Raw genomic sequence first — 13,509 nt, 5'->3', positions numbered from 1 at the left:
AGCGGCACACACATGCACAATATTTCACCAAATGTTTTTTTCTTATTTTCTTATTGTTCTTTCTTAACATATTTCATATAAATGCTTTATTCCCATTAGAATGATTGCATGAGACTCTCAGATTCAGGTTATTTTGTTTTTCTCATTATTAATGAAGTATTAGGCTTCATAAAAGCTCTTGCTTGTGAGTTAATCAACCTGGCTGATCCTTGGCACAGGACTTAATTTAGGGAAATATACTTATGTCATTTTTATGTGATCAGTCAATGAGGAAACAAACACATTTACTGCAGATCTTTGGACATATTACAGCTTGTGCTGTCCAGAAGGCATTTGTGCCTCTGCACTACACATCAACATAGTTAAGAAAATGTGCAAATGTATGTAAATGTCAAATTACACTTCTACACAGTGTTCTGTGAAGAAACATTTTCACACCCTAGATGTTTGCATCTTACACCTTGTTGTGATGGTTCTTCCTATCCTCACATATACGCTCACAGTCTAGATCAGGGAGGTTTTGATGGGTTGTAGCGGACAGGAAACTTAGAAATCTTTACGTTTATCAAACAGCAAACAAATGCAACAACTATACAAGCATCAACAACGACAACTTTCCCTCTATCACTGCATTTGTTTGTGCAGCGAAAAAGAAACTCAAACATTTGTATTATCAATTATTAATGACCAGTTCTTTAAACATTGCATGCATCACTGCATCACAACACTGAATAAAGCAGTTTCACCTTAAAAAGGCTGTTTAGCGTTCCGGGTGTTCTGTCAAGATAACTTACGATCCGGACTTCCGATGACTAAAATCTTCATCGGATTAAAATATATAGTTAAAAACCACCAAGATCTAAAAAGTGTATGGGAAAAACATGGCTTAAAACTGGATAAAAAATAAATGTATGACAACCACAAAGCTGATGCATGAACAAAGTAGATATTACGCCATAGATGGGCGACTGGTAAAATGCACTGTTACTGGAATAAAATGACAGATTTCTCTGGGTTTGAACATTGTTGGAACACAAGTACACAACCCGACAAAATATATAACATAGGTCTAGTGTTTATAGATGTTTTTCTATGGAATATATTCCCTCAACAAGTCCAGCCACTGTCCTAGACTTGGAGGGTTACATTTCAACCAGGTATCAGAATTTTTAAGATATAGCTGCCCTTCTTATGTTCCTGATTTTACCTGAGTTTACCATAAAAGAGAGACATATTAGAGACTTTTAATATTATGATAATATAGAAGAATTTAGAAATATTTATCAGTAAATTTAAAAAAAGCTCTGTTGAATACAAAGCATCAGATGTCTCAAATAACTGGACAACAACTGAAAGTCATGTTTTGTTTTTAGTGGGTTGCCCCCTCTCTCTCTCTCTCTCTCTCTCTCTCTCTGTTCATTTATCATCGTGGCAGCAGTGTCAGAGAACAGCTGTAAAAGAAAAACGTTTCCATTTAAAATGCAGTTTTCTGATCCATTTGTGTATTTAACATAAGAAATTAGCTTAGCATAAGGTTAACAAGCACTAAACCTTATCATGCAATCTGTGGATCGTTCTTACAGTCCCAGCAGTGCTGTCAGTCACCAGTTGGGGCTGCTAGAGAGCCGTGAGTGGCAGTGACACAACAACAACCATCAGTCCATGAATGTTTCCCTGTATCATGGCACGTATTTTCTTATCATTAAATTGGCTCGTTTGGAAGAGAATGTGTCAGTGCAGATTCTCTATTTCACTAAATCTTTGCCTCCCAGCTTCATTCATTCCTCAGACAAACAAAGTGGCATTTTGAATAAATCTGGCAGCAGGATCGTCTTATCTCGTGCCAAGAAAGTACAACTGAGTACCATCGTGTTTCAACCCAATTAACATCTCCAATAACTGCACGGAAGAGCTTGACAACTGAAGAAAGAAATAGAGATGTAGTATTTTTACATACAAGAATATAGCTCTCGTGACTATGAAGGTTGAATGCGCTTATTGTAATTGGACAAAAGAGCCTGCCAAATGAATGTAATGCAATCCAATAATTTGTACCACTTTATGAGGAATGATTTATTTATTTTCAGCTTCAGAGAGGATCTATCAAGCAGCCAAACTACTTTTTCTTTATTCCCCGCATCCCCTGTGCCCTCAATCCTCTTCTCTCACACCTGCTTGAACTTGCTTTGAATTTTAATGGTTTTTCTCAGATGCAAATGATTACTTTGCATCATATCCTCTGAAGTTAATAGCTTGAGAGGGAGCACTATGGAAAGCCTCTCTGTCTTGCCACTCGTTAGAAAGACATGTAAATTGTACTTATCGCCTTCTCGATGGCGTGACCCACCATCACTGGCATAATTTGATATCTGACATATTCTCACCCCAACTGGAACGCGTTTATACCCGCTACTGATTGAAATTGCAACCTCAGATTGGATATTCAGCTGCACATCTCCGGGTGGCGTGCTTTGGGTCATTGTGTCGCAGTTCCCTTTCCAAATAACACAGGGCATTTTATTTCTCGTGTCAAGGTTTCCTTACGGGTACTGGATTAAAGAAATCTATCCAGAGTAGCTGCATCCCTAAAAAAAGAAGGTGCCGTTATACTGATGTTCAGAGACAACATTTTACTCTGACTCACCCTGAATATCAGCTTGAATAACATGAAAAGGGCATACTGATTTTTGTGATATGAGACGATTGGGACTGTCTCAAGGTGACTGTGTTGTGGATAATGGATTTTATGCTCATTTTTTTCTCCATCTACTAATTGATTTATATCTCCGTCACCAAATAATGTGACCTTAATGGTTCGTCCTGTTTGCATGTTTACACACATGCACAGTAATTACATTACTGATGATATGTTTACCCTTGATATCTGAGATATTCACCTAGACAGTAAATGACAACTAATAAATTAAATCTATATTTTCTGTTTTTGTTATCATGAAAATTTAGGTTGCCATCATTGTAAGATCAATATAAATCTAGGTCAGCTGTATATTGTATTTGACAGATCAGTTTGAAATGACAGATTTATGTAAGAAACAAATCCTCTCACAGAATAGTTTTCATGCTTTCCCAAGAGTTTTATCCTCTTGAACACAAAAATAATTTTTAAAAAGAGCTTTTAGAAACAGTAGTATCTCAGTTTGCATTTAGAAATTATTAATTACAGGCAAGAACAGTTACTGGAGAATGAACAACAGGCAGGACTTCTCAGTGCTTAACACCTGTATGAACTGGAAAAGTTCAATTTGTTCAATACAAAACAAAGCAGGTAGGAGATCACTGCAACCAGCCAAGAAATTATCTCCTAATAAAACTACAGATTGTAATTTTTACTCTTCCATTTTGTACCAACAAACAAGACATAATGTATTTCTAGCTGACATCTGTAACATTTTTGATTGTCATTCCATTGAAGGAGGCAGTAAGATAAAAAACAGCTCATTCTAAGATAACGAAAATGCAAAAATTCTCCGGAATCCTAAAAAACACTGGACCTTTGAATTAATCAGAAATGCCTAAACATCACTGGTTTGACTTTTGGTTCTCACAAAGGCCACAAAGCTCACATGCTTTCATGTTTGCACACAATATCAGTCTAAATCAGCCTTTTATGTCCTACTAGACAGTATCCACTGCGGGTGGAAGGATGTAGACTTATCAGTGAATAATTAGTGCTGACTTTTTTGCTCTTATCCAGTGGACAAGATCTTTTAAGGCATTCCTTTATAAACATTATAAAAAATGCAGTCTCTTGATAGCTTATTAACCACTTTTTTTTTGCAGCCAGATGAGTACTGGTGAACCCTCTCTCGCCCTCTCTTTGACATTTATTGATTTCACTTGAAGCCCTCAAAATAAAATAAAAAATTACTTTCTGTGCTGCACTAACATTTTCATTTCCTTTTTGTAGACTCCAGGAGCAGGCGCAGGCACTGAATCTGTCCATCAAGGAAGCTACTGCTAAAGTAAGCCACTGTTCCTCTGACCCTGATTTAGTCCATTACAGCTCAGCCTCCCCCAGCATGTCAACAATAACTAAATGTATATGAAGATCTAATGAGTAGTCCAAATAGAAAGTATGTACTGTGTACAGGCTCCAGAGTGTTATATATGCATATAAAATGTAAGTGTCTGTATTCATGTGCTTATTTCTATTTGACATAGCAGTGAACTCTCCATAGTCGAGTTGAGTCATGCAAGAAATGCCGTTTTGAAACAACTGTAGGATATTTGTGTCTGTTTCTGATGAGAAATAAGCAACTAAATAAGTAAAGTTTGGAATTTAGAGTGATTTAATGGTTGTAGTTGTTATTTTGCTGACAATGGTCAGTAAAATCCATAGATATATGTGTACTACGTATGTGAAATATCTGTTTCGCTAGCATGGCTTTAGTGGGTTTTCTATGCGTGTCACTGGTGTATTCCTATGTGTGAAAGGCTTTGCTTGCATCCCTTTGTATGTGCTGTGTGTCTCTGGAGTTCCCCCTTGCTTCTCAGAGGTTTGCTGTTCCCTCTCACTGATCTCTATGTGTGGATCTCTGCTGCTGGAAAAAAGCCAGAAGCGGCAGAAATCTGTAAGAAATAGTGGTTTAAGGATAGAGGGAGAGAGGCACAGCAGGGGACAAGAGGCTTGAAAAAGACCTCTTTAATGTTACTGTGTCCTTTAGAAAGCTATCATTAACTGGTTGGTTGATGCTGCAACTGCACCTCAAAGGAATATATAGGCTGTCCACAAAGAGACACTTTCAGCCCAATCACAAGTTTGTTAAGTTGGAATGAAAAGTTTTGTTCCTATGTGAGGTATCCACCATGTGGAAAATGGCACACCTGCTGTGACAAAATGATTGCCTGGCATGAAAGTAACTTTCACTTCTCTATTGACTTTTTCAAAATTGACAAATAGCACGATGGTTTGAAATTTAATCACCAATGTCAGAATTTCTACAGTTTGAAAAGCACTCCAGAGCAGTTTCCAGTTCATGTAATGTGTGAAATAAAATTATGCAAGCCTGTTTTCAAAAAACTGTTTTCTACATTTTCTGTTGGAAGAAAACTCCCTGGAGATGTTCTGCCTCAGACATACCAACCTATTTGACAGCCCTTTCAAAGTGTTGCACAAAACTGTGTCAGATTCAAGAAGAAAATGCGTCAGAAAATCCGACTCTACATCCCTTTGAGTGATGAAAATAGTTCCTCAAAAGAAGGAAGCGCATGATGGGGATTGTATCTGGCTGTAACTCAAAGTGAATACATTGGAAAGAACAGAGGTTTAAAGGGCAAAGTGAGGGCAGAGGGGGGCCAGGCAGGCTGTATCTGAAGCCATCAACTCCTCTGTGAATACTTCAGAGCTGAGGTGCTGAATCCCCATCAGGTCTGTGACATTCAGGGCCTTTTTCCTCTCTGACATTCTAATAGCATCTTTTATGGAGATTTCACATTTCCCTGTCTGTCCACGTGAAAGGAGACACACTCTCTTTCTTTCTAAAGGTTATAGACAAGGTAACACACCGGCGTTGATGCTCTACTGTGTATTCAAAGCAGGGCGAACACAGAAGGACGGAAATGAATCTGTAAGGTCTTGTAAGAATGAGTGTCAAAAAGAAAATGAAAGCGGAATTGGAAATGAGCTATGCATCCTGTGGGATCCATGTGTCTGCAAAGGTTTTGTTAGTTACCACCCTCCCTCCCCCCACACTTTTCTCTCCTCCTCTTCTTCTTCTCCTTCTTTTCCCCAGGTGGTCATGAGTCAGAGGCTGGGCAGCAGCCTGAGGAGGAAAGTCAGCGAGACTGAAACTCAGCTTTTGGCACTGCATGAAGCCAAGCTGGCAGCCATCTCAGGTAACTCAACCACACCCCAATACAACCCTTCCTTCACTTTTCTTTTATTTACCTCATTTACTTGAATCGCCCACCATTAGCCTCACGTAATGACGCTATTAATGATCGAGGCGCTCATTAATGGGTGGTGTAAGGCTTAATGTCCTCCTGTGGTGCGCCGGTGCAGGTAATGACTTCAGCAGTGCCAAGGAGCTGAAGGCTGAGATGAAGGCGGTGTACCTGGAGCGCGATCGGCTGGAGGCTCTGGCCAAGAGGCTCCACAGCCTCAGCTCGGGGAGCAGCCAGGAGCTGGCCAGGATGAAGGAGCAGCGGCAGCAGCTCAGGCAGGAACTGGAGCAGAAGGAGGCCCAGCACGGTGAGTCACTGAGGCCAGTCTACATCAAGATAACATGTACTGCCTTCATCCCAGAGGAGAAGCTGGGCTGCTGTGGGCAATACGATAGAGCTGAAAGCAACAAATCATCCCCATTATTGTAATAAAGACTTTCTAAGGGCACAAACTATTCTCAGTAATGGCTATCAACAGCTTTAAAGATATTTGTAGTTACATTTACATAACTTAAATGGATAGTTTGACATGCTGAGGAGAAGATAGATACCACTCTTTATCGGTCCGTTAGATATGAAGCCACCGCTAGCACCCTAATAGGTTAGCTTACCTTAAAATAAAGACTGGAAACAGCTAGCCTGTCCAAATAAAACAAAATCTGCCCACGGACACCTCTAAAGCTCACAAATAAAGAAGTTATATCTTGTTTGTTTAATCTATACAAAAACCCACATTTGGAGTTTTATGAGACGTTATATTTGGTACTGCAACTTCCTCGAGTCTAGTCATTATGGTGAGGTCACGTAAAATTACATTTTAATCATTTATTTTTACACTTTTTATGCTTGTTTACATTATCAGATTTATACTTTTATGCTGTTTTAACACATGTAATTAAGGTAATAATTCTTCTCAGCATAATTATCTATAGTTGATCCCTTTCCCAGAGAATCATGACAGAAATGGTCAAAATGATAGTGGTGTGCTGTTTTATATGCCCATGCCAAACAGCAGCCTAACTTTCTAGCCGTTTTTGGGGCAATCAATAACTGATCTTTGCACCTTTAAATCTTCATTGAACTGATTTGGGGGCAAACAAGCTGTAAACACAACACTGACATATACACCTTTTAAGTTGACATGTCGATGGTGTTATCATTTACTTGAAGTCGTGTTTCTGGCCACCTGTGAATGTAATTCCAATATTCACTTTGCTTTTAGCTCTATTTTTGGTTGCATGAGGGAAACATCTGGCTCTTAAGCAACTAAATAGTCCACTATATTCACCAGCTAGTAGTTACTGTGTCTGTATGCCATTTGGTGCTGGGCCAGTAGTGTACACTGTGTTTTTTTGCTTTTGTTTCCAGCTGCCTGTTGCATCTGGAAACAACACTGATGAGAGCAATAAGAGTGAAGCAAATCAAGTTGCTGGCTGTAAAACCAGAACAATGAGCTGAAAGATGCTACAACGCTCTCTCGTAGAGCTAAGGCAGTAATAATTCTCTGTGGATTCATCACTACGAGTGACCCCTTTCACCTTGCACATAGTCATTTGTGCCATTCTTAATATAAAAATATTGATTACTCCAGCTTTGAATAACTATGTTAAAAAGATTTAATTAAATCTATGTTATCTAAAAGAACACTCACCTACCATCTGAGACCAGGAAACGTTTGTTGTAATTTTGAAAGGTACCTCTCTTACTCTTTGAATACAGCTTTCAAATATCAATTTAAATGTGAAACATGAGAGCTCTCTTGATGTTGCTCCATGCTGGGAAGACATCAATGGACGATGACTTTTCTCCCAAATGAAGGAGAAGTGATCTGCTGTCGGTGGGGACTTGGCATCAAATGAGTTACCAGCGGGACTGGCAGTTGTTAAGAGGAGGGTGAGGGGTGATGGGGTGGGGAGTGCAGGGGAAATGAGCTTTGGATTGTGTGAAGTAGCCAATTACCTCCAATCCACTCAGTGTGGACATGATGTATCAGCGCTTGCATGCTCTCCAACTAGAAGAGATCTGAATTCTGCTTAAAGAAGGGGCTTGCTTTTTATTGGGGGCGGAGGGGGTTAGATTGGTTTGGCCTCCTGGCACTGGCAGAGAGATAAATGGATTTGATTTTGACAGCACCACCTGCAGTGCTACTCTCTCTAGTCCATCAGTCACAGGGAGAATTCTAAAAAAGGTCACTTACTTAACTCTCTGAGGCACTGAGACGGGAGCGCAGAAAGGGAAGGGGAGCGGTGAAGTGACGAGAGCAGAGCGGGTAGTGAAAGACCAGAGACTTGAGCTCTGGACGGGGCTCCTGCTGCAACCCCAAGGCGTGCAATCAGCCGTCTAACATACGCTGTTATGTATATCATTAAGGCCTGTGGCTGCAGCAACACCATCAGTGCCGACCTATTGTCTTGTCTTGAATGCACCCTCTGCTGTCACTAGGGGGCACCCTTTCATTGTTGCCGTCAGGCTGAGCTGTTATTGGGTTTATGGTAATACATGGACTTATATAGATATTTCTGTTGTAAGGTCCATGATTTTATATTATTGTTGTAGAAACCAATTTATTTTACTTGCAAAATATATTATTTTCCTTTACCTTTCACCTATGAGAATAAGAAACTCAGTCACCTGCCTGATTTTTGCTGCTGAAATACAGCCCCAAACACCTTGACTTGCTAAATAGCAAGGGATAGCATTAATCTCTCCCCTGACAACCACCAAAGACATGTTCAAGTTCACCCCAGCATCCTAAATACACTTGCGTTCCTCACATAGAATAATGCAGCTCTTAGGGACACGGAGGCTGGGAAACCAGTGACATGCAAATGCTCAGGCTAAACAAAGGAACGGGAATCAGGTGAGTAACACGTCACAAATGTGGGAAGAGACGGCAAGTTAATGATTGGTTGTGCGGCTTGCTCAAATGCTCAAGTGGGCGCACACAATATGGCAGCAGGCGCAATTTCACAATGTGTTGCTGACACCAAGCAAGGGGCTCATTAAACTGTCATCCTATTTGGTAATAAGGGGCTGGCACACGCTAGCTGGAAACTGATAGCCCACAAACAGCACATTACCATTTCTTTAGCTGGAGGGGATTAAAAATTACAGTCTACTTCAAAGTCAAGATGGCCATCCTTTTGGTTTCTGAAGCATTTCTAGCACATGCTAATGACACTAGTGTCATCTTATAACAGGAAAACCATAGGCCTGTTCTTGAAAAGGCCTATTGTCGTGGCATGAGCTTTAAAGCAACGCATAGTTCAGCTGACACCTTGACAAAATCTATATGCTACACAGCTTGTTGAGCGTCTCCGCCCGGCGTACATTGTGGTGTGGTGGGGGTTTTTTTAGGCCTGGGAGCCATTACGTTCCTAATTGCCATTGGCACGAGTGCTGATGAATACCAAACCCATTATAGCCGGAGGTTTGATTCCCTGCTGAGAGTATAATTTTGTCCCCAAGAGAGATCTGGAGTGATACTAAATTTACAAATAAATAATTGAAGAGCTGAGTAAATGACCCCCAGGAGTGAGGACATTCAAATGTGGTGGCAGTGTCAGTGTGTGTTCCTCTTGATTTATCCAAGAATTCGAGTAATGCTTATTTAATGCTATTGTTAGTATGCAGGAGGTATATTCTGTAGCAGTCAGGTAATTTGGCTCTCTGTGATAAAGATAGTAGGTTGTCTTCTCCACAGGCCTCCACTGGAATATGTTTAATTAGTGTGTTTGTAGGATCTCCAGCATATATTTTTTTCTTCATACTCTAGCATCACCTTCTCATGGCAGGATTTAGGAGCCCATCCAGTCCAAGCTTTAACTGTGCATACCAGTCCAGTATCTGAAGTGTATATCAAAAATACCATCACTCTGTATTATTAAACAAATGCAATTTCCACATAATGGAGTGCCAATAGTAAAGGCCAGGACATATATGATTTATTCATGACTCTGCCTCTTTCAGGGTGCTTCTGTTGAGAACATGATGGAACGTATGACAGCTCTTCTCCTGAAGAGTGTCTGAATGATTGAGAGTGGTGTAGTGGTTAAGTGGGCCTGGGAGAATGTTTCCTGGTTTTTGTCTCTGAAGTTTTGGCATTATTCATTTTTCCTGTGATTCAGCAGAGGATGTCATTCCATTGTTAGTTTGTCAGGAGTATTATTGCGTCCATACCCATAAGAATTCCTGCAAAAACAAAGGGGAAGTTGATTGAGGTACCACTACAACTCCCACCACTCATCAATCAATTTCCTTTCTTTGAAGGACCAATGTGGAGGATTTAGTGTCGTCTAGCGGTGAAGCTGCAGATTGCAACTAATTGTACACCGCTTACGTTTGTATTTGATAACCTGGGAATGATGGTTGGCTGTGAACTGTGAAAAGTGAAAGGTCCTATCTAGAGCTAGTGTTTGGTTTGCCCATTCTGGGCTACTGTAGAAACCAAGGAGACCGACCCGCGGCTTCTGTAGATAAAAATATAATGATTTCTATATTCAGGTGATTATACACATAAAACACATGAATATTATATTCCATTTCTGCCAATAGAGCCTCCTAATTGTTAAACACTGGACCTTTAAATCCATCCACTCAAAAGGAGCTTGAGTTAATAGAGCTGGATGGGTTATATCAGCTCTAGGTGCACTGAAAAGAATGTAAAGCTCAAAAATGTTGTTTGAAGCTGTTTGTTTTTAGCTATCCTGCAGCATGGCTCTAGGGATAGCATGGTCAGTCCACCACTTTGGTCCAGACTAAAATAGCTCAACAACTACTGAATGGATTGACTTTTATCTAGTGCCATCATCCAGAGGTGGATCTAGAGAAATAGTCATGGGCTGGCAAAAGGGCGGCGTGGAGACGTTAAGAGGTGGTATAAATATATGCTGACCATTGTAAACAATCACATATATCAATATTGGACCCCAAATGAACATATCTGAACTCAAAAACATGGTTTTATTTCCAAATCTTCAGACATTCTTTCTTTTTTTCATTTAACTTGAAGGGGTCATAGCATTGGTATAATTTCAGTTTTTTAACATGTTATTTTAAAAATGTATCTAAATTGTGTGTGTGTTAAAATGTAACAGCATTTGACACTAAATTGGGGTGGTCAGGGTTTTTTTAGGGTTGGCCACTGACCCCTCTAGATCCGCCCCTGCAAATATCTTCAAAACCTATGGCCTTTCCATCAGCCTCAGCTGTACTTTAGTTTAGTGCTAAAGGGTAAACGTGATATAGTTATACCTGCTTAGCTCATAATTTCATTTGAGCATGTTAGCATGCTGACATTAGCATTTAGCTTAGCTCTTGACTAAGAGTCTACTGCAGCAGCATGGCAAAACTCTTCCGTGGACGGAGGTGACAAATTCAGAAATGGGTTTTTCGGAAAATGTATTAGCCAGGTGCTAATAGAGCTTCCCAAAGGATACGGAGGAAATAATAAGATGCCAGTTTAATTGAGCAGGAATGTGAGCTGGTGAGCTGTTGAGGGTGTTGTAGAGCTTTTATGGCCACACATTTTAGGTGAGTTCCTCTTTGTTGGACCTCTTAGTGCTTCCCAGATTCAGTCATCTAAAAAAATGTTATTTTGTACGCCAGCACAAGGTCAGTTTTGAGTCTCCTCTAAACAAACTCTGTTTACTGAGTTTGACTTAAGTCATAACGACTGTGAGCATGTCTAACATTTCAGTCAGGGCAATTCAGCACCCAGAACTGAAATATGTATATATCCACTCAAGCACAGATTTTGTACACACAGACAATTTTTTGTCAAATGATTCCTTTTGTTGGGTATTCTTGCATAGCCCCACAATATGTTACGCAGTGCCAGCTGCAATCTGTGTACTGCAATGCTTTGTGATCCCAGAGCCTTAAAGCATCATGGGTTATTGAGTGTCTGTCTGAGATATCAGCCTGTCTCCCTTCCTTCATTAGCTATGCTGCTGGGCTGCTGTTACGTTCACACACTTTTTATACAATGTGAGTGTCTACATATGCTGACTGTGTGTTTATGGTACCTGCAGTGCCGTTGCACTCAACAGCCCGAGCTGAGCTTAAACACATTAATCACAGTCGGTGCCTTCAACTCAATTACAAAGACACACAATTTCTCTTCTGCCTTATTATGCACAGGCTTTTATAGCTTGCATATCCGGGGTGCTGTGTTAGCACGGAGCCGCCTCTAATTGGTTTGACAACACGAAGGCCTCACAGATGTTGGGTGCTTTTATTGTTACAAGGCAATGAAGAAATTACTGCATTATTCACTTTCAATTAGAGAGCTGCTCAAATGCTCATAATGCAGCAGCAAATCCAAACACCTTGCCATCGTTAACTTCTGCAGACTCATTAAAGCCCATAACTTCATCATAGGGAACTGTCTGCTCTGTTTGCTTCTACACGACTGATTCTAATCGTCAGATTCATCATTTTTATCAACTTTACATCTATTTAGCTGAAGTAATTATTTCCTCATTAGACTAATGAATGAGTATCTTGACCTATATGAAGCAAATGGCCTCTTTGCAACATCCAGTAGCACATTCTCATCCTCTTTCAATAGTGTCTCAGTTCTTTTTATTAAGAATGAATGGCCACTTCGATTTTGGCCGCAGTCCTTGGCAGCAATCAGTGATGTTTAGCGCCTGCTGAGATCACGGGAGGCTGAGCTCATGAATTTTCCAATGCCGGCTCTGTGAACGCCTTTGTGAGGTTCCTTCAACACCAAATATACTGCCGCATGTATCAGGGACTAACAGAGTGGCTCTCTTCTTTATGAGCTTTTTAGTGCCGATTTTATTCGCATGGCCTGCCAATGACAGCAGCCTCCCGCAGACTTACAGGAATTGGTAATATCACCCAGTGCTCTGGTTCCACTCAGCGCAGGAGGAGGCTCTGCTGCTTGATGTCTTGTCCCATTCTATAAAGAAAAGATTATTTTCATCTGTCACGCCCGAAAAGACTCACTAGTTTTGCCACCGGTTGGCATGGCGACAGCACACTGACTCTCCTCTGCTTATGACAGTATCAGCGTAGATAGAAATATTAAGTTAACACTCATGTCTTTATCTTTTTACCTTCTTCTGCCATTTTATATTGACTGTTCCTATTCCTCGCAGTATATCATCTCTAAATCTGGCTCTTGCTCTTGTTTTGAGCCACAGTCTACTTTGTCATCGTGCATCTGTACATGCTCTGTGCCATCTGAAGTCAGGCTTAATGCCCCCCATGTATTATTCAGTGGCTATCTCCTTGCACGCGGCTTAACGGAGCTGGCATGAATGGAAGTTGACAAGGGAAACTCTGTCAGGTAGGATAGGATCTCACATAGCAATTAGGGGGGTGGTAAGTGAGCTGTCTGGTCCACGTACACCAGATCTGCGCATCAGATATGTGATAGCTACTCCAGCGTCCTCCCTCTTCCCTCTGATTGAGCAGATTTGGCCACTTTGAATAAAAACGACTCTCAGTCAAGATCTCTCTTTCTGTGACACACACATGCAACCCCCATAAATAGCCTCACTATCTCCATCTCATTTGTCCCCCAAAGTATGGACAGGAATCAGTGTGTGTAAGCGTATGTGTGTGTGTGTGTGT

The 13,509-nt window shown here is 40.6% G+C and overlaps 1 protein-coding gene across 1 annotated transcript in view; it reads left to right on the top strand.

The window, feature by feature from the left end:
* The window catches only part of disc1 (DISC1 scaffold protein), a gene marked incomplete in the record, with an annotated part of 44,100 nt that overhangs the window by 10,226 nt on the left and 20,365 nt on the right, over positions 1–13,509 (top strand). The window contains 3 exon segments of the mRNA XM_035663447.1: positions 3,929–3,983; positions 5,754–5,856; positions 6,023–6,211. Of these exon segments, the coding sequence (XP_035519340.1) occupies positions 3,929–3,983; positions 5,754–5,856; positions 6,023–6,211 (347 nt within the window).

Source organism: Morone saxatilis, unplaced genomic scaffold (genome assembly GCF_004916995.1).
Source record: "Morone saxatilis isolate NCDOM2014 unplaced genomic scaffold, NCSU_SB_2.0 Contig19, whole genome shotgun sequence".
Classification (NCBI taxonomy): domain Eukaryota; kingdom Metazoa; phylum Chordata; class Actinopteri; family Moronidae; genus Morone; species Morone saxatilis.
Note: the sequence above shows the minus strand (reverse complement) of the source record. Positions and strands in the feature narration are given on the sequence as shown.